This window comes from Garra rufa, chromosome 8 (assembly GCF_049309525.1).
Source record: "Garra rufa chromosome 8, GarRuf1.0, whole genome shotgun sequence".
In the NCBI taxonomy this organism is placed as follows: Eukaryota; Metazoa; Chordata; class Actinopteri; order Cypriniformes; family Cyprinidae; genus Garra; species Garra rufa.
The window spans coordinates 45,353,301-45,374,975 of NC_133368.1; the positions used below are offsets into that span (position 1 = coordinate 45,353,301).

General features: G+C 43.5%; 1 protein-coding gene across 1 annotated transcript in view; it reads right to left on the bottom strand.

The window, feature by feature from the left end:
- The window catches only part of xirp2b (xin actin binding repeat containing 2b), a 100,446-nt gene that overhangs the window by 19,277 nt on the left and 59,494 nt on the right, over nucleotides 1-21,675 (bottom strand). Inside the window, exon 5 of the mRNA XM_073845139.1 lies at nucleotides 2,449-2,535. Coding sequence (XP_073701240.1) covers nucleotides 2,449-2,535 — 87 coding nt within the window. The remainder of the gene's footprint in view (nucleotides 1-2,448; nucleotides 2,536-21,675) is intronic.

A 21,675-nucleotide genomic window follows, 5' to 3' on the forward strand; every position in this document is an offset into this window, starting at 1 on the left:
AACTCCACAGATGAAATGTTGAACATTGTGTTTCATGAATAGAAACACACATACTGAGCCATCACATGGCAGAACAGCAGTATACAACAGAATACAAACCCATGAGGTTTGGGCACTTTTTGGTGCTAAACATGAAAACAAATTAAATAAAAATCTAGCCATTGGCATTATTGATATGAACATGTTTTATCACACCTTGGACCCTCTATACTGAGTGAACCAGCAGCGATGTGCAAAATACTGAGATAAATCCAGGTACTGTCTGGTGAAAGAAGTCAAAAGCGGGTACTTCCAGTAAAAAGAAAGCTACACCTGTGGACCATGCTGTGCACATGGACAACAATGGTGACGGTAAGCAGGACTGTTTGCTATCTTTTCATTAAAGATGTTTGATCAGGATAAAGTGCCCAAACCTCATGGGTTTGTATTATGTTGTATACTGCTGTTCTGCCATGTGATGGCTCAGTATGTGTGTTTCTATACATTAAACACAATGTTCAACATTTTATCTGTGGAGTTTCTTTGGTAAAATACAGTACACAGAAAAGCCTATGGGTGGAACAAGGTTGAGGTACAAAAATTTTGTATTTTAAATATCACATCAAATTTCTGTAGCTTGAACTTGTTCCATCCATTTGCTGTTCTACAAAGTTTCACTGGTATTAGTAGATGGTTAAACTATGAACAACTGATCAGTAAAGTGTGAGTTAATGTTTTAGTTAAGTGTTAGTTATTAGCTTATCTATGTTAGTGGGACGTTATTCTAAAGTTGCAACTATTCCTCATTTACTAACAGTTAATAAATAATAAATAATAAATGAAGAATAGTTGCAACTTTAGAATAACGTCCCAATAACATATATAAACTATTAACTGATACTTAACAAGTCTTTAGTAAGTAATTTACTAACAGCTTGTTCATGATCTATTAATATTTTATTATGTATAGTTATAAATCATTAAAATACAGTTAACAAGTCATTTATAACTTGTTAACTAACAGTTTGTAAGTTATCTATTGGCTATCTATAAGGCACAGTTATAAATATATAACAAACTAATAACTGTTATTTAACAAGTCATTTATAACTCATTAACTAACAGTTTATTAATGATCTATTAACTAGTTATAACGGATAGTTATTATAAAGTGTTACCAATTTACATACACCTTGCAGAATATGCAAAATGTAAATTTTACCAAAATAAGAGGGACCATACAAAATGAATGTTACTTTTTATTTAGTAATAAGATATTTCACACAAAAGACGTTTACATTTAGTCAAGAGAAAATAATAGTTGCATTTATAAAAATTACCCTGTTCAAGAGTTTACATACACTTGATTCTTAATTCTTGTTGATTCTTACCTGAATGATCAACAGCTTTTTTATTAGTTTTTTTTAGTTATAGTTGTTCATGAGTCCCTTATTTGTCCTGAACAGTTCAACTGCCTGCTGTTCTTCAGAAAAATCTATAAGGTCCCACAAATTCTTAGAGTTTTCTATATTTTTGTGTATTTGAACCCTTTCCAACAATGACTGTATGATTTTGAGATCCATCTTTTCACACTGAGGACAACTGAGGGACTCATGCATATGCATTTTTATAAACTATTATTTTCTCTTGTGGACTATATGTAAATGTCTTTTATGTGAAATATTTTATTCAGGTCAGTACTAAATAAAAAACAACATGCATTTTTTGTATGAGCCCTCTTATTTCGGTGAAAATAATATCACTGATAAACTTTTGACCTCGACTGAATTTTTAATATATTAACATACTTTTACATTTTAAAATATTCAAAAATTGTGAATTTACAATGTGACTGACATCACAAGAACTTTTGTGGCAAGAGCACTTTTTATCAAGTGCAATGTTTCAAGGTTTTTTGCGTTTTACTTTTTATTCTACTCAACAGACACTGATCTGCTCCCTCGATTTAACAATCAATATTTCATGAATTATTCTACTGGACTATACTCTCTCGTCTACTTTCGCAGGGTCACTTCAAAACTTCATGCATTCCCCTTGTCCTCATTTCTAATCACTTTTAGCATTTTTTACCATGAGATTACTATAAGAAGAGCAAAGTTATGGGTTATGATAAAATATATGTTAATTGCAATGCAAGTTGCACTGGATAAAAGCATCTGCCAAATGTATAAATGTAAATGTTTTCATGTGTAGGCGATGGTGCTAAAACCTCCAGTCTCCAAATGACATTTTTCACATTATTGAAAATTGATTGGGTTGCGGTGACATTTCACAGCAAGATAGTAAACAGAAATAAGGCACTGTGGAGACTCAGAGCTGTAAATTAAGAGCGGTGCGAGTGTCAGCGCAGCTCCTGTTGGCGAGATCCGCCACTGTTAGTGTCTGACGTTTTTGTGGACTTGTGAAATGGAGAGTTATTAGTAGCAGGGCTGTCGGAAATGTCCGTACCCTTTCATCCTGAAGGAAGACCTGCTGCGAGACTTGTCGACCCCCGCTGTTGCTCGACACACTCATCGCTGATGAATTTGACACCTCCTGCGTGACAGGAGACAAGGGTTGTTAGAGGATGAGACATAGAAAAGCACACAAAAACACACACACACACACACACACACACACACACACACACACACACACACACACACACTGTCTTTCCAAGAAAGCGCCTCACATAAGCTCCTTACTGTCAAAATATCTTATTTGCACAGCCACAGTCACAAGCAAATACAAATGTGATGTAATGTGTTACTATATTTCTCTATTGTGAACAGCAATATATACAAGCAGTGATTAGACTCAAACACTCTATTATTATAGATGGAATTTTCTTTACAGGTGCATGTTCCCCCCTTTTTCCTCATTTCTCTCTTTCTCTAGTTGTTGTGACACAAATCACCTGATTGCACCAGCCGTACTCTCTACTCAGTTGGACTAGCAGGTGACAGGGAAGTAGGCAGATGTGACATGTGGACAGACTGCCACAATTCAGTTCAGTTTCTAAAAGATGCATGAAACTGCAACTCACTGTAACTCCAAGATGGAATATTCATTTTCTATCTAGTATTGAACCAAAACGTATTTAGAAAACTGTTTCTCGAAAAATAAATTAATAAACTATTAAATGTTTCTCAAAGAAGTCTCTTTTGCTCACCAAGGCTGCATTTATTTAATTAAAAATACTGTAAATAACAGTAATATTGTGAAATATTATTACAATTTCAAATGACTATTTTCTATGGGAGTATATTTTAAAATATAATTTATTTCTGTAATCCAAAGCAGCAAAACCATTTGCATGATTTTATAATATAAAAATCTTAACAATTTAAAAAATATTAATAATAATATTCAACCCCTTGACATGCAAGACATTTTGTTCCAGATAATTTGTTTTTCTAAAAACAAATCTACAAAGGCATTAGGACCCTATTAGATGAAGTATTTTAATACACATTTGAGTAATTCTGAGAACATAAATTGATCAAATTGATTGATCAAATCAAACTGGCTCTAAACGTTCATGTTCAAAATTATTCAACCCCCAAAAGTAAAATTTGGTGCAGAATCTTTTATTATTTAAAACCACCAATAAACGCTGTTTGAAAGTGTTTAGAAGCGTTGATCACCTCTCTACTGCAATCTTGGACCATTCCTCGGCTGAAAAAGCTTTTAGATCACGGATAATCTTTGGTTTTCACTTTGCCACTGATTTCTTCAAATTCAACCAAATATTTTCAATGAGAATTAAATCTGGAGACTGAACAGGCCACTCAAGAACATTCTGTGACTGATCCCTGAACCAAGCATAAGCAGATTTGGATGTTTACTTTGGGATGATTGTCCTGCAGGAAAGTCCATTGATCATCATCCTTTGTCTTTGCACCAAAGGCATCACAATTCTTGGCAAAATAGCCTGATACTTCAAGGAATCCATGGTTTCCTTCATACGGTCATGTTTTCCACTTCATGCTACAGTAAAACAACCCAATAATTGGATCAGCTCACCTCCATGTTTGACCATGGAGATAGTGTTCTTCTGCTCATTAGTTTTCCCTTTTTTGCACCAGACAATCCGCTGATCTATACGTCCACAAAGTTCTAGTTTGGTCACATCGCTCCATAAAACATTCTTCCAGAACTCCACAGGTCTATCCAAATAAATTTTAGCATATTCAAGCTGACCTTTTTGTTCTTCTTGATCAAGAATGGTATTCGCCAAGATGCCCCAACATGAAAGCCATGCTTGTCTTATGTTCATCTTCTACTCTGGAATGAAATATTTTTCCTCCTTTCATCGGGTCGTCTCGCAAGTCTTTGGCTGTACATTGCAGGTTTTTCTCAGTTGCTCTGATCAAACATTTTATGAAATTGTGCATTTTTGGTTCAACACCCTCAAAGGTTTTCTGGTACAACATAGCTTTGGTGAAAGCTCTGTTGACTTTACCATATTTGCTACTCAACTTCAGCTCATGCATGGGATAAATGTATAGATGTGTAACATCTCAAGCTGATTCAGTTTTTTTAATAGTTTCTAAAGGGTTCATTGTGTTTTAGGACAATTTTGTTCCCTTCCACAAAAATAAATGACTTAAAACGGCAATGTTGAATAGGGGTTGAATAATTATGACAGCTGTGTTGCTAAAAAAATCCTAGAACTCAAACACATTACATTATATATTGACATTGTCACTTTTAATATGCCAGTACACTGTTGTAGATGCAATTTTTATAAAGTCCTGAAACTTCAGACAAGCTTTTATTTGTAAAGTACTGCAATCTCTGGGGGGTTGAATAATTTTGATTGCAACTTGTTACGGTCGGCGGCTTAAGCAGGATCTTGTTTGCCTTTTGTTGTCCCTCCCTTGTGTTCTTGGCGTTACGCTATCTCTACGAGCGTGTAGGTGCGCTCTCTCTCTCGCTCTCTTTCTTTCTTTTAGGTGGACGCACCTGTTTGTTGTTGCGAGGCTGATTAACAGTGGTTAAAAAGACGCCAACGAGGAGGAGAAGGACAGACGGATTCTTGTGGGCCAGCCAGCAAAACTTTGTCCTTTTGGTTATTTTGTGTTCTTACTTTTTCTTTGTAGTTGTCGTCCAGTATGTTATGTGTTATTTGGTAGCTAAATTCGTCAGTGTCGTTCTGTTGAGTGAGTGAATAAATAGACTTGAATAGTAACATCGTTTCCTCATTCTTTTTATGTTACATAATCTCTCTTTTCGAGCCCTTTTAATGAGAGGTTGTAACATAAATTGGGGGCTTGTCCTGATGATTTGACTGCGTTATAGTGATTAAGTAGGTTAACGCTCCGGTTAGTTAGAGTAATCCAGCTGGCCGTGTTTAGCGCCGGACCTTCCATCGGATTACTGTTTATTGTTTTGAGTTTTTGTTTTAATTTGTTATTTTTGGAGGTACTCCGGGGAGGAGATTCTATCTCTTAACTGGTAACCCTCTGAAGACTAGGAAGGTTGTAGTTAGTTTTGTGGTTAGGAAGTTAGGACCGGGGTGTGCTTGCTTGATTCGTATGAACGCAGCAGTAAGTAATGGCAGCGTTTGATTTGAACGACTTTATTAAGCAACCAAGTGTTGAAAAACTGGACAACTGTAGAAAAGATGATTTGTTCATTATTGCTCAGCATTATGATATATTTGTTTCTAGAACACTACTTAAAAAGGACGTGAAAATGTGTTTGCTGGCTGGTCTTTTTGAAAAAGGGGTGTTACCTGACGCTGAAGTAGAGCAGGGGGAATCATCAGTTGCTATGGAGTCTCCAGTAGCTCCTGTCACTCCGCTAAATGTTCGTGAGGTAAGGTCATCATTGTCTATGCCAAAATTTGAGCCTTTATCACTGTCTACTGATGCATCACCGACGTCTCATGGTGATGCACGCTTGAAGGTGCGGTTAGCTCGACTGCAGTTGGAGGCCCAGGATAAAGCTCAAGCGCGAAGAGATGAGTTGCAGCATCAATTAGAAAAATATCGTATTGAAGCGGATACTAAAATTCGGCTGCGACAGTTGGAATTACAGGTAAAACAAGAGACAGGGGTAGACAATAGGCCATATGTAGATCCAAATGCTGGTAATGAAAATTCTATTTGTGTCCCAACTGATTCGGTTAATAATCCTGTGGTTGCGTCGACATCTGTATTGGGCGATCCTCCATCGGCAGCTTCGTTTAGTGTGGCAAAGAATATCGCCCTAGTGCCGCCCTTTCGAGAGAAAGAGGTAGAAGCATACTTTCAGGCTTTTGAGCGTATAGCTATGGCTTTAAAGTGGCCAAGCGAAGCCTGGTCGTTAATGCTGCAGTGTAAGCTCACGGGGAGAGCGCAGGAGGTGTGCGCTTCGTTAGCTTTGGAAGAGAGCGTTCAGTATGATGCAGTGAAAAATGCCATCCTCCGTGCGTACGAATTGGTGCCTGAGCATTATAGACAACGTTTTCGAATGACTAAAAAATCTGTTTCACAAACGTATGTTGAATTCGCTCGGGAAAAGAGTGTATTATTCGATAGGTGGAGTAAAGCATGTAAGGCTACCGATTATAATTCTCTGCGCGAATTGTTGCTGATCGAGGAGTTTAAAAACTGTGTTTCAGAACGTACCGCTCTCAATTTGAACGAACAGAAAGTAACTTCTGTGCAACAGGCAGCTATTTTGGCAGATGAATATGTCTTGATGCATAAAACCACGTTTGTTAGGCATCAGTCAGAATCAGGATTTTTGCAAAAAGAAAATGAAAGTTGCCAGTCTGATTTTAAAGTGAAATCTCCAGGGGTAAAAATCAGGCGTGAATGCAGTTATTGTCGTAAAATAGGGCACACTATTGCTGATTGTTATAGTCTTCAGAGAAAACAAAAACGACATGATGGGGTAGGTCAGTCGCGGGGAGTGGTTTTGCTTAAAACCGTTTCTTTTCCTACGTGCGCTGTTCCGGTTGATGATGCTGAAGACTGTTTCAAACCTTTCGTATTTGAGGGTTCCGTTTCCTTGACGGGTAAGGTTGAGGATCAGCGTATTGTGAAGATATTGCGTGACACAGGGGGATCGCAGTCCTTTATGCTATCAGATGCGTTACCTTTCTGTGCAGAGTCGGCATGTGGAACTAGTACTATTGTACAAGGGATTGAGATGAGTTTCGTGCCAGTTCCACTCCATCGAGTATGGCTCAACTCTGATTTAGTGTCAGGATGTTTTGATGTGGCAGTTCGTTCTTCTTTTCCTATAAAGGGCGTTAAGTTTATTATGGGAAATGATATCGCCGGTGGTAAGGTTATGCCAGTGTTACATGTTACTGATATACCACAGGTGGAGAGATACCCTGACCAGCTTGCACAGAAATTTCCTGATGTGTTTTCTGTTAGTGCAGTGTCAACGAGAGCACAAGTAAAGGCAGCTTGTCAGCAGGATGAGGTTGAGATAAGTGATACGGTGTTACGTGATGTTTTTGAAAAGGAAACGTTTCCTACTGACCAAATTAATGCATCTAATTCTAATCTTGAAACATTTGTAGCGCCAGAAATGGTTGCGTTTTTGCCCGTATCGCGTGAATCACTCATTGAAGCCCAAAATAATGATTGTACACTGGAAACGTGTCGTGCCAGTGTTGCGATGGCACATTCTGGTAAGCATCAATTCTTTTGGGACAATGATGTATTGATGCGTAAATGGAATGCACGTTCGTTGACTAAAGGCGACAGTGATTGGGGTACTGTAAATCAAATTGTCGTTCCTTCCAAATTTCGGCCGCATATTTTGGCTGTTGCGCATGATCATCCCTGGGCGGGACACCTCGGTGTGACTAAGACGTATGATCGTATTCTTCAGCATTTCTTTTGGCCCGGATTGAAAACGGAAGTTTCTAGATTTTGTAAGACATGTCATACGTGTCAGATGGCTGGTAAGCCCAATCAAGTTGTTTCGCCAGCTCCGCTTCACCCCATTCCAGCAGTTGGCGAGGCATTTGAACGGGTAATTGTGGACTGTGTTGGTCCCCTCCCACGTACTAAAACGGGGAATCAGTACCTCTTGACTATAATGTGCGTCACCACACGATTTCCAGAGGCGGTTCCATTGCGTAAGATTACGGCAGTTACAGTTACGAAGGCACTTGTCAAATTTTTCACTACCTTTGGACTTCCAAAGATCGTTCAGACCGATCAAGGCTCAAATTTCCTGTCAAAGGTTTTTCGAAAAACGATGAAAGCTTTGGGTATCTCTCACGTTGTTTCTAGCTCATACCACCCGGAATCCCAGGGGGCGCTGGAACGCTGGCATCAGACTTTGAAGTCCACTTTACGTAAATATTGTCTTGAAACTGAAAATGACTGGGATGATGGCATCCCGATGGTGCTGTTTGCAGTTCGAGACGCGAGACAAGAGTCTCTTGGATTTAGTCCGGCTGAATTGGTTTTTGGCCATAATGTGCGGGGACCTTTAAAGGTTTTAAAAGATCAGTTTCTTTCACTAGGCGAAGCGCCAAAAACAAATGTTCTCGACTTCGTTACGCGATGCCGCGAACGGTTATATAGAGCCTGTGCTACTGCTAAAGATGCACTTTGCCGCTCGCAAGAGAAAATGAAGCGACGATATGATAAGCATGCCGTTGTGCGGAATTTTCTGCCGGGGGAAAAGGTCTTGGTATTGTTGCCCGTGCTGGGTGCTGCTCTTGCTGCACGTTTTTCGGGGCCTTATGTAGTTAAAAGCAAGGTGAGTGACACTGATTACATTATTTGTACTCCAGACCGTCGTAGGAAGACACGTTTATGCCATGTGAACATGTTGAAATCGTATTCGGAACGATCTAGCAACGCTGCTGTTACAATTAACGATCCTGAGGTGAAGGCATTGGAGAAGGTAGAACCTGTTTTGTCTGTGTTTAATGCGCAGTATAATGATGATGGATTGGAAGTGTACAGTGAGATGCTCATTGGAGGGTGTTTGAATAACTCTGCATTCTTAAACTCTCTACAACAACAGTTGTCTTATCTAGATGTTCATCAAAAACAGGACATTATTGAACTAATTCAAAGCTATCCTGTATTGTTTAACGATGTCCCTTCATGTACTTCTGTTCTCCAGCACGACATCGATGTAGGTTCTGCTTCACCTATTAAACAGCATGCGTATCGTTGTTCTGTGGACAAGAGAAACGCAATGAGAACAGAAGTGGAATATTTGTTGCAGAATAACTTTGCTAAATCTAGTCAAAGTCCGTGGAGTTCTCCCTGTGTCTTGGTTCCGAAACCAGATGGCTCGGTCAGATTTTGTACTGACTTTCGGAAGGTGAATGCGGTGACGGTGCCTGATTCTTTCCCATTGCCGCGAGTCGAAGATTGCATTGACAATCTTGGCATGGCACAGTACATCACGAAGCTAGATCTGTTGAAAGGATACTGGCAAGTCCCGTTAACTCCGCGTGCATCTGATATTGCTGCTTTTGTCACGCCAGATCACTTTGCTCAGTACACCAGAATGGCTTTCGGTTTACGAAACGCGCCCGCAACTTTTCAGCGTTTAATGCAACTAGTTTTAAAAGATGTTGATCAGTGTAATGTATACCTGGATGATGTGGTGATTTATTCCTCCACCTGGACTGAGCATTTGGTAACGTTACGGACTGTTTTTAATCGTTTCTCTGCTGCTTCTCTCACTCTTAATTTAAAAAAGTGCGAGTTCGCGAAGGCGACGGTCACTTACTTGGGTAAGCAGGTTGGCCAGGGGAAGGTGCGACCCATAGATGCTAAAGTGACTGCCATTCTGTCTTATCCTGTTCCCACCACACGGCGGGAGTTACGGCGATTTTTAGGAATGGCCGGGTACTATAGGTGCTTTTGTAAAAATTTCTCCACGATTGTGGCCCCATTGACCGCTTTGTGTAGTCCTAAAACACCTTTCTGTTGGTCGGACGAGTGTCAACATGCTTTCCTGTGTGCTAAATCTCTTCTTTGCAGTGCTCCAGTGTTGTCGTCACCGGATCTTGCACGACCGTTTACGTTAGAGGTGGATGCAAGTGCAACTGGAGCAGGCGCTGTCCTCTTGCAAGACGGTGCTGACGGGCTTTTCCATCCTGTGTCTTTCTTCTCTACTAAGTTCAATCGGCATCAGTTGAACTATTCAACCATTGAGAAGGAGACACTTGCAATGTTGTTGGCTCTACAGCATTTCGATGTTTATTTGGGATCTGCCTCTGTGCCTGTTGTGGTTTTTACCGACCACAATCCGTTAGTGTTTTTATCACGCATGTATAACCATAACCAGCGCTTAATGCGTTGGGCCTTGATGGCCCAAAAATACAACTTGGAAATTAAGCACAAGAAGGGCAGTGACAATGTTGTTGCAGATGCGCTCTCACGCGGTTAATGTGTCGTAGTTGTACCTGTTGGACTTCTTGCGCGCTCTCCACTAAAAATTCACTAAACCTCACTAAACCTCACATTCTTTTTTTTTAGGTGGGGGAGTGTTACGGTCGGCGGCTTAAGCAGGATCTTGTTTGCCTTTTGTTGTCCCTCCCTTGTGTTCTTGGCGTTACGCTATCTCTACGAGCGTGTAGGTGCGCTCTCTCTCTCGCTCTCTTTCTTTCTTTTAGGTGGACGCACCTGTTTGTTGTTGCGAGGCTGATTAACAGTGGTTAAAAAGACGCCAACGAGGAGGAGAAGGACAGACGGATTCTTGTGGGCCAGCCAGCAAAACTTTGTCCTTTTGGTTATTTTGTGTTCTTACTTTTTCTTTGTAGTTGTCGTCCAGTATGTTATGTGTTATTTGGTAGCTAAATTCGTCAGTGTCGTTCTGTTGAGTGAGTGAATAAATAGACTTGAATAGTAACATCGTTCCCCTTCAGTCGAATCACTTCGACGTTACATGGGAATTCGCTTAGAATCCAATCATCTCTGAGCCTTATACAAAAGGCCAATGAAAATTGGCGAGTGGCATTTGCATGACGCGCCACGCCCCGTACATACGGGTATAAATAGCGACGTCATGCGCCAGTCAGACAGCTTCTTCGCTTCAGATCCGTCTGATGTTGAGCCTGCTATTTTCTCTCTACGAGACTTCTAAACAAAACAACAAAGAGTTCTTCAAAAGAGTTCCTGCTCTCTCTCCTGACGTGCTGCCAAGACTAAAAGAGCTTTCTGTTTGGCGGCCGTCAGCGATCTCCTGCGGGCTGCCGTTTTCACGGCCATTACAGCCGCACTGCATTCCAGCGAGAAAGTCCCGTTGAGTGCACAGCCGCCCCGCGGCTTTTTCCCTGGGCAGACCGGGAGCTAAAAGAGCAATTTCTCGCGGCCGCAAGACGTTCTTTTCAGAATGGCTTTTCGGCCGTGCGCTTCAGGATGCGGTAGTTTCCTCCCTCCTGCGGACGGACATGATCACTGCCTCACGTGTTTGGGGAGTGAGCACGCTGAGGCAGCGTTCATGGATGGTGAATGCATTCATTGCGAATGCATGACCATGAGCACGCTGAAGTCCCGCCGCTCGTTCGCGAGGCGGCTCCCCCCGCCTTCCTCTCGCGGTCCGTCGTTAAGCCGTCAATGCTTTTCGGCCACCGCGGCGAGACGCGGGGGGACTTAACTGTCACCGTGCAGAACGCACCGCCGGCCCAGAAAGCCCTGCGGTCTTCTGTCACACAGCGTGGTCCCGTCGAGTTCCCGGAGCAGTACGCTTCCCCGCCCAGCGGGCTGAGCGTCTCCTTCGGTGCTCCTGCGGAGGATGAGATGTCGACCGCAGCATCAGAGGGAGAGTCGGTTGGCGAGGCGCACGCTTCGGCGGCGCGGCCCCCTCCAGAGGTGGCCGCTCCGTCTGAGGTGGACGTCGAGCTATCGACTATGCTCCTCCGGGCCGCCAGGGGGATCGGTTTGGAGGTGCCCCAGGCGCCCCCGGCCGATCCTTCTAGGCTGGATGATTGGTTCCTGGGGAGGGCCCCCGCGGCTCCACCTCGCCCCCCCTCGGTCCCATTCTTCCCGGAGCTGCACGAGGAGCTGACCAGATCCTGGCGGGCCCCCTTCTCATCACGGCCCCGCCCCAGCTCCTCTCCCCTCGCCACCCTCGATGGCGGGGCGGCCAGGGGGTATGCAGCGATTCCCCGGGTCGAGCGCGCTGTGGCGGTGCACTTGTGCCCACGCGGCGCTGCCACCTGGAGGGATCGTCCGCATCTCCCGTCCAGGGCGTGCGAGCGCTCGTCCGCCCTTGCGGGCCGCGTTTACCACGCCGCTGGACAGGCCGCCACCGCCCTGCATGCTATGGCGATCCTCCAAGTGTATCAGGCCCAGGCCCTGAAACAGCTGCACGAGGGTGGTCCCGACCAGGGGGTTATGGAAGAACTCCGCGCCGCCACCGACTTCGCCCTACGGGCGACGAAGGTCACGGCGCGTTCCCTTGGTCAGGTGATGTCCACAGCCGTGGTCCAGGAGCGACACCTATGGCTCACTCTGGCCCAGATGGCAGACGTCGACAAGGCTCGCTTTCTTGACGCTCCTATCTCCCAGAGTGGCCTATTCGGCGACACTGTCGAGGACTTTGCCCAGCAGTTCTCGGCAGTCCAGAAGCAGAGGGAGGCCATTCAACACATCTTGCCCCGCCGCGAGTCTGAACCCATCCCGCTGCCGGTGGCTCAGCCTCCCCCCGCTCGTCGCCGAGGGCGCCCCCCCGCGGCCCCCACCAAACCTGCTCCGTCGCCTGCTGAACCCAAGAAGGAGACGGCCCGACGTCGAGCCGGCCGCGGGGGTGCGGCGCCGCCCGCCTCTCAGGGACCTGCAAAGAACACCCGCAAAAGAGCCGCGAAACGTCCCTGACGCGGGCAACCCGGAGGTGGAGAAGTTTGTTCTTCAGGGGACGAGAACATCTACGTCCCCGCTCCCGCTGGAGGGCCGGGGGTTGTTGTGCACTTTAACGCTGCCGCCGGCCCACCGGACCCACAACTTCAATAAAAGAGCAATTTCCTTCACCTCCGGGGCCTCGGCCCCGTGTTCCCGTTCCGGGCGGCACCAGGATGCCCTCTCGGAGCCGGACTCGGAGCTGTCTTTCGCCAGCGCGGGAACCTGGGAAGAAGGTAGGCCCTGCTCAGAGCAGCTTGTCTCCCCTTCCTGTTCCCCCCCTAGGCTGCCCCACCACGGTCACGTCGGTCAACGTTCCCTTGACACCCCTGTCGAGGCGCTTGGGGGCCTGGCTTCAGCTCCCCAGCCCCTCGCGGTGGTTGATACGGACGGTACGTCTCGGCTATGCGATTCAGTTCGCCAAAGCTCCGCCCAGGTACAGAGGTGTCCTTCACACTCGTGTCCACTCAGACACCCACGCCGCTGTCCTGCGTGCAGAGGTCGCAGTCCTACTGGCGAAGGATGCGATCGAGCTTGTCCCTCCAGCCGAGATGAGGTCAGGGTTTTACAGTCCCTACTTCATCGTGCCCAAAAAGAGTGGTGGGTTAAGACCCATCCTGGATCTCAGAGTCCTGAATCGGTCCCTTCTCAGGCTGCCGTTCAAGATGCTCACGACGAAGCGCATGCTCACATGCATTCGTCCCCAGGATTGGTTTGCAGCCATCGACCTGAAGGACGCGTACTTCCATGTCTCGATTCTTCCTCGCCACAGGCCCTTTCTTCGGTTTGCGTTCGAGGGTCGAGCATACCAGTACAAAGTTCTCCCATTCGGCCTGTCCCTCTCTCCTCGCGTTTTCACCAAGGTTGCGGAAGCGGCCCTGGCCCCTCTTTGGCTGTCAGGTTTCCGCATCCTCAACTATCTCGACGACTGGCTTCTGATAGCCCACTCTCGAGAGGTGCTATGCGACCAGAGGGACCTGGTGCTTCAGCACCTCAGCCGCCTGGGCCTTCAGGTCAACCGAGAAAAGAGCAAACTCTCCCCAGTGCAGAGGATCTCTTTTCTCGGTGTGGAGCTGGACTCGGTCTCCATGACAGCCCGTCTCACCAACGAGCGCGCTCAGTCGGTGCTGAGATGTCTAGATTTATTCAGGCACAAGACAGCGGTTCCTCTAAAGACTTTTCAGAGGCTCCTGGGGCATATGGCAGCTGCGGCCGCGGTAACGCCGCTGGGGTTGCTTCATATGAGACCGCTTCAGCACTGGCTACACGACCGAGTCCCGAGACGGGCATGGCACCGTGGCACACTCCGGATTGGCGTTTCCCCGCAGTGTCGCCGCCTGTTCAGCCCGTGGTCAGACCCTGCCTTTCTCCAGGCCGGAGTACCCCTGGGGCAGGTGTCCAGGCACATCGTGGTTTACACGGATGCCTCCACCACGGGTTGGGGTGCTGTGTGCAACGGGCAAGCAGCTTCGGGCTCCTGGACAGGACCTCGACTGCAGTGGCACATCAATTGCCTCGAGTTGCTGGCTGTGCTTCTGGCCCTTCGTCGCTTCCGACCGACGTTGCGTCAGAAGCACGTACTTGTGCGTACCGACAGCACTGCGACTGTGGCTTATATCAACCGCCAGGGCGGCCTCCGCTCTCGTCGCATGTCACAACTCGCCCGCCGTCTGCTCCTCTGGAGTCAAACGTGGCTGAAATCGCTACGTGCCATTCACATTCCGGGGGAACTCAACCGTGCAGCCGATCAGCTCTCACGGCAGTCCACCCTCCCTGGAGAATGGCGACTCCACCCCGAGACAGTCCAGCTGATTTGGAGGCATTTCGGGGAGGCCCAGATAGATCTGTTTGCCTCCCCCGAATCCTCCCACTGCCAGCAGTTCTTCTCCCTCAACGAGGTATCCCTCGGCAGGGACGCTCTGGCCCACAGCTGGCCTCCGGGGCCCAAGTACGCCTTTCCCCCAGTGAGCCTCCTTGCACAGACCCTGTGCAAGATCAGGGAGGACGAGGAGCAGGTTCTCCTGGTCGCCCCATACTGGCCTGCCAGGACCTGGTTCCCAGAACTCAATTCCCTCGCGGCAGCCCCTCCCTGGAAGATCCCCTTGAGGAAGGACCTTCTTTCTCAGGGGATGGGCACTATCTGGCACCCACGTCCCGATCTATGGAACTTGCACGTCTGGCTCCTGGACGGGACGCTTCAGACCTCGCCGGCCTTCCACAGGCCGTGGTAGAAACCATCACTCAGTCCCGAGCCCCCTCTACAAGGCAGGCGTACGCACTGAGGTGGGGTCTATTCGTCGACTGGTGTTCCTCACGAGAACAGGACCCACAGAGATGCACGATTGCAGTAGTGCTTTCCTTCCTGCAAGAGAAGTTGGAGCGCAGGCTGTCCCCTTCGACTCTCAAAGTGTATGTTGCCGCTATTGCCGCACATCACGATGCAGTGGATGGATCATCCCTAGGGAAGCACCCTCTGGTCGTGAGATTCCTCAGAGGCGCTAGGAGGATCAATCCTCCCAGACCGCGCCTCGTACCCTCTTGGGACCTCCCCGTCGCCCTCCAGGGCCTGCGGGGACCTCCCTTCGAGCCCCTCGCCTCAGTTGAGCTTAAGTTTCTGTCATTAAAGACAGCGCTCCTGACTGCGTTGGCCTCCATCAAGAGGGTGGGGGATCTGCAAGCTTTCTCTGTCGACGAAGCGTGCCTGGAGTTCGGGCCCGGCGATTCTCACGTCATCCTGAGACCCCGGCCCGGCTATGTGCCCAAGGTTCCCACCACGCCTTTCCGCGATCAGGTGGTGAACCTGCAAGCTCTGCCCTTGGAGGAGGCAGACCCAGCTATAGCATCGTTGTGTCCAGTCCGTGCTCTGCGCACCTACGTAGACCGCACTCGGCACTTCAGACGCACCGAGCAGCTCTTTGTCTGCTTCGGAGGTCAGCAGAAAGGGAATGCTGTCTCCAAACAGAGGTTGGCGCATTGGGTGGTAGAAGCCATCTCCCTGTCTTACTTATATCAGGGGGAGCCTTGCCCCTTAGGCTTGCATGCCCACTCCACACGGAGTGTTGCATCTTCCTACGCGTTGGCACATGGCGCCTCATTAGCGGACATCTGCAGAGCTGCCGGCTGGGCGACACCTAATACCTTTGCCAGGTTTTACAACCTTCGCTTAGAGGCCGTCTCTTCCCGAGTTCTGACAGGTGACCGGGAGGACGGCTAGTGTCGGCTTGCTGCGCCATTCCCACGTGGATCCGTGCGCTATCTCCCAGTTGTTCCCTCCGGCGAACCTGGGTCCTCCATGCCCCTCAGTCCGGGCTAGACGCGGAGTAGCTCTTGACTGTGCTCCTGCCGGGTCTCCTTCGCCCCGCAGGTTGTGGCTATTTTTCTCTATATTTTTCCAGGGGTCAACCAGAAGGCCTCTGTTTCCCTCGTATATCCCTAAAACCCCCTTATGGATATATTGAATTTCTTACTTTCACATGGACAGAATTCATGTCTCCGCCCCCCCAACCCCTGCTTCAGTTTCTGGCATCCCTGGGGACCCCCCTTCTCGGGCCCCAGGGCGTTGGGAAGGTTACGTTAACGTCCGCCTGTTGACACGTCCGCCTGCCGGCACGTGGTCGTTGCGTAACGCGGCGCAGGGACGTGGCTTGTTCCATAGGGTCAGTTCCCATGTAACGTCGAAGTGATTCGACTGAAGGGGAACGTCTAGGTTACGTAGGTAACCCTCGTTCCCTGAAGGAGGGAACGGAGACGTTACATCCCCTGCCACGTCCCTGTCGTCGCGCTGACGCCGGCTCAATCCGGCTCCTCAGCGAAGAACCTGTCTGACTGGCGCATGACGTCGCTATTTATACCCGTATGTACGGGGCGTGGCGCGTCATGCAAATGCCACTCGCCAATTTTCATTGGCCTTTTGTATAAGGCTCAGAGATGATTGGATTCTAAGCGAATTCCCATGTAACGTCTCCGTTCCCTCCTTCAGGGAACGAGGGTTACCTACGTAACCTAGACGTTTCCTCATTCTTTTTATGTTACATAATCTCTCTTTTCGAGCCCTTTTAATGAGAGGTTGTAACACAACTATATATATTTATAAAAAAATATACATTTTCAAAAATATATTTTATACTTTAAAATACAGTAAACAATTTGTGGCAATTTTAAAAGTTTTTTTTAAATGTTTTAATTAAATGTACTAATTATCGACTCATTAATTTAATTAATTTTAAGATTAATTTATTTCATTAGAAATACAATAAAAACAGCAGTATTTTGAAATATTATTACAAGTTCAAATAGCTTTTTTCAAATATTTTGGGTTAAAAAAATAGTCAGAATATAATTGTGGAATGCTGTACATGCTACACATGAACTTTCATGCGTGAGGTTGCCAGATATCAAGAGTTCAAATCCCCCAATAAGGGCTTCTCTGTTAAACATTCAGTTTTTTGCATGGGGTTTTGCTTTATTTTTGGCAGTCTAGCAAACAAAAATATATATTTTTAGATTTTTTACCATTATACAGCATGACAAAATGTTTTATGCTCTGACATTTAGTCGACTGAAACTAAATGAAATAAATAAAATATTGTGAAATATTATTACAATTTCAAATGACTATTTTCTATGTTAATATATTTCAAAATATAATTTATTTCTATGATCCAAAGCTGAATTTTCAGCATCATTACTCCAGTCTTCAGTGTCACATGATCCTTTAGAAATCATTCTAATATGCTGATTTGCTGCTCAAGAAACATTTCTTCTTATTATTGATGTTGAAAACAGTTTTGCTACTTAATATTTTTGTGGAAACCATGATAGTTTTTAAAGAAATTAATACTTTTATTAAAAAAGGACACATTAAATAGTAAACCAGAAATGACAGAAAAGACATTTATAATGTTACATAAGATTTCTGTTTCAAATAAGCCCTGTTCTTTTGAACTTTCTATTTAGCAAAGTAGTGTTAATTCCATTAACGAAAACTATTATGAAAAATGTCTGTTGACTAGCTTTTTTCCAATGACAATACAGTCAATAAACAATAACTGCGACTATATAGACTGGCATTATTGTAGGCTACATTTTTTTTTCATGCTTAATAAATATGCAATTTTAATGTTGCACTTAAATTAAATTTTTTGTTTATAGTTAACAGGGAAATTGCAAATTGATAAAACATTTTTGTAAATGTACCAGAATTAGCCAAAGGCTATTTTTTCATCTGTTGTCCCTGAATGAAAAAAAAAAGTCTATTTATTTCTCAGTTTCAAAAGTTTATTATTATTTTTTTTTAAATTAATGCAATGATATATTACTGTTTTAAAAATGAAGGCCTTTTTACAAGACTTGCATTAACAGTTTAAATGTAAAAATGGTAATTTACTGGATTTTAAAATAAGATAAAACACCTGGTTTATGTCAATTTAAAATGTAATATTTTACTAATGGATAAAAATAGATCATGACAAAACATTTATAATTAAGTCAATTATATTTTAAAAATATATTTTTAAATATAAAAAAATACTGTAAACAATTGGGCATTTTCTATACGACTGACATCATAATTTGTGGCAACTACAAAACTTTATTTATTTTTTTAAAAATGTTTAAATTATTAAATGAAACCAATTAAATTCAATTAATTTTTTTTTCCAATGACAATAAGGTCAATAAACAATAACTGTGACTGAAAGACAAGACTAAAACATATTTAAAAATAAAATAAATAAAAACTATACCAAAATCTCTTTCTATTTTTAAAAAAAAAAAAAAAAAAGACAAAATATTATTGTGGAATGCTGTACATGCTACACATGAGCTTTCATGTGCAAGGTTGCCAGATAGAGTTCAAATCCCCAAATCAGGCCTTCTCTATTAAAAGGAATAGTTTCTGCCTGGGGTTTTGCTTAATTTTTTTGTTCTTCATTGCTAAAGCACCGACGATAATTGCAACTATAATTTTGAGCAAAGATATTTTTTATCATCAAAATATCAAAAATCATTAATAACTGAGCACCAGTAATAATTGAGCAGAAAATCTGCATATAATAAAGATTTCTGAAAGATCATGTGACAATGAAGAGTAATGATGCTGAAAATTCAGATTTGCATCACAGAAATAAATTTCATTTTACAATATATTAAAACAGAATTTTAATTTATAATAATATTTCACAATATTACTGTTTTTACTGTCTTTTTGATCAAATAAATTGCCTTGGTGGGCAAAAGAAACTTAAAAAAAAATTACAAAATCTTAATGATTTCAAACCTTTGAGCTTTATGAATTGCACTGCATTAGAAAACAATATATTAAACCAACAGGTATCAAATGCAACAGGTTCTTTTCTCAAAACTGCATGACATATTAAAATCATAATGGCAAATGTTTAAAAATTAAAATAAAATCCACATACTTAACCTAGAAACTGACTGCTAACATATCTCAGTTTCTGTAATACACATGCTTTGTCAATACAATTTCAGGCAAACAACATTATAATAACATCAAAAATTCATTTATGCATATTTGCATGAATTCTGCATTACTCAGGCACAAATTAAAGCTTGAAATTAATCGGCACATTTTCAGTTCCATTTCAGGATTACGATTAGTCAGCGTCAATTACTGTTAAGCGGCAGGTTAAATGGTTTCAGCCCTTGGATGAGCAGATTTTGCAATGTTATAATCCGTTCCAACACACTCTCCCACACACAAACACATGCAGCTATGCATAAACAAGTGTGATATCATCAACAGGGACGAAATCAATACCGATCCATAAAAACAGCCCAAAAACGCATAAAAAAACAGACGCTCATCATTAAAAGAGATGCGTCTGACATACATTGGGGTGGATTGCATCATTAAAACCAAAGGTGACTGAGAATCAGACCTAAAAACACTCATCAAAGCAACAGCGCAACAGTGACCGCCTACTGCTTCAGCGGCTTGGCTTCTGGTGAAGTATTTTTCATTTTCTCCAGAGAGACTTCAAAAAACACTTTAATAAAGAGTTCCAAGTCATTAACCAAACCAACCGGCTCTAAGATGAATCACAACACTACAAACTTTGATTCAAAGCGAAAAAGCATTTGAAAATTGGAAGAAAAGGACCAAATTCCTTGGCGACGCTCAGATGTGAACCGTTCAATCATATCTTTTAACTTGATTGCCAAAAAGCATTTTGTAGAGCTGGGTATTGAGAAGAAATTTCGATTCAATTCAATTTGATATCGATTCATTTTGATGGTGACCCTGGACCACAATTATATTTGTGGGGTCAAAATGATCGATTTTTCTTTTATGGTAAAACTCATTAGGATATTAAGTAAAGATCATGTTTCATGAGGATATTTAGTAAATTTTCTACCATAAATATATCAAAAGGTAATTTATGATTAGCAATATGCATTGCTAAGAACATCATTTGGACAACTTTAAAGGCGATTTTCTCAATATTTAGTTTTTTTTGCACCCTCAGATTCACGATTTCCAAATATTATCCTATCCAAACAAATTCATCAATGGAACTGACTACTAGTTGTTTTATTATGATTTTACCTGTATTTATTCTACCTTTTAATGCTAGAATAGTTTATTTTGTTATGCACCACACAGAAAAAGGATAATTTATTTTCAAAAGATATACAGGTGCATCTCAATAAATTAGAAAGTTCATATATTTCAGTAATTCAACTCAAATTGTGAAACTTGTGTATTAAATAAATTGAATGCACACAGACTGAAGTAGTTTAAGTCTTTGGTTCTTTTAATTGTGATGATCTGGCTCACATTTAAAAAAAAACACCAATTCACTCTCAAAAAATTAGAATACGGTGACATATCAGCTAATCAACTCAAAACACCTGCAAAGGTTTCCTGAGCCGTCAAAATGGTCTCTCAGTTTGGTTCACTAGGCTACACAATCACGGGGAAGACTGCTGATCTGACAGTTGTCCAGAAGACAAGCACTGACACCCTTCACAAGCCACAAACATTCATTGTCAAAGAAGCTGGCTGTTCACAGAGTGCTGCATCCAAGCATGTTAACAGAAAGTTGAGTGGAAGGAAAAAGTGTAGAAGAAAAAGATGTACAACCAACCAAGAGAACCGTAGCCTTGAGAGGCTTGTCAAGCAAAATCGATTCAAGAATCCACCGTGTTTTTTGAATCACACGTCAAACTCTGCCTTCATCATTTTCAGCGCTTCCACAGACTTTTCACCTGGGAATGGGGTCACTGGTTTCTCAGCTGAAAAACTTTGGGTAACTGGGAGATAAGTGAAGTCTTGCTTTTGCACTTGTCCCACAAGCAGTGCTAGTTTCACCTCAAATGCTATTGAGTCATTTTGTCATCTAGCTGGCTCGCGCATCACCTGTTCGATTGCAATGACACATTATGCTGAATGTTAATAACTAAAATTAAACGAAAATTAACTAACAAATTTTAGTTTGAAAGCCAACCTTTATTATCAAGATATAAGTAAATCATATTTAAAATTTTTCCTTTTAATTTTTCATTTTCAAAATATGTCTCTGGCATTGTTCAGAGGGCCGGTCCAAATGTGGGGGCGGGCCGCATTCGGCCCCCGGGCCTTAGTTTTCGAATCTCCCTTTTCTGTCAAAGATACTAGAAAAGGTAGTATCCTCACAATTATGCTCCTTCTTAGAGAAAAATGGTATCTGCGAGGATTTCCAGTCAGGTTTTAGACCATATCATAGTACTGAGACTGCTCTAATTAGAGTAACAAATGACCTGCTATTGTCAAGCGATCGTGGTTGCATCTCTCTATTAGTGCTACTGGATCTTAGTGCCGCATTTGATACTATTGACCACAACATTCTTTTAAATAGACTTGAAAATT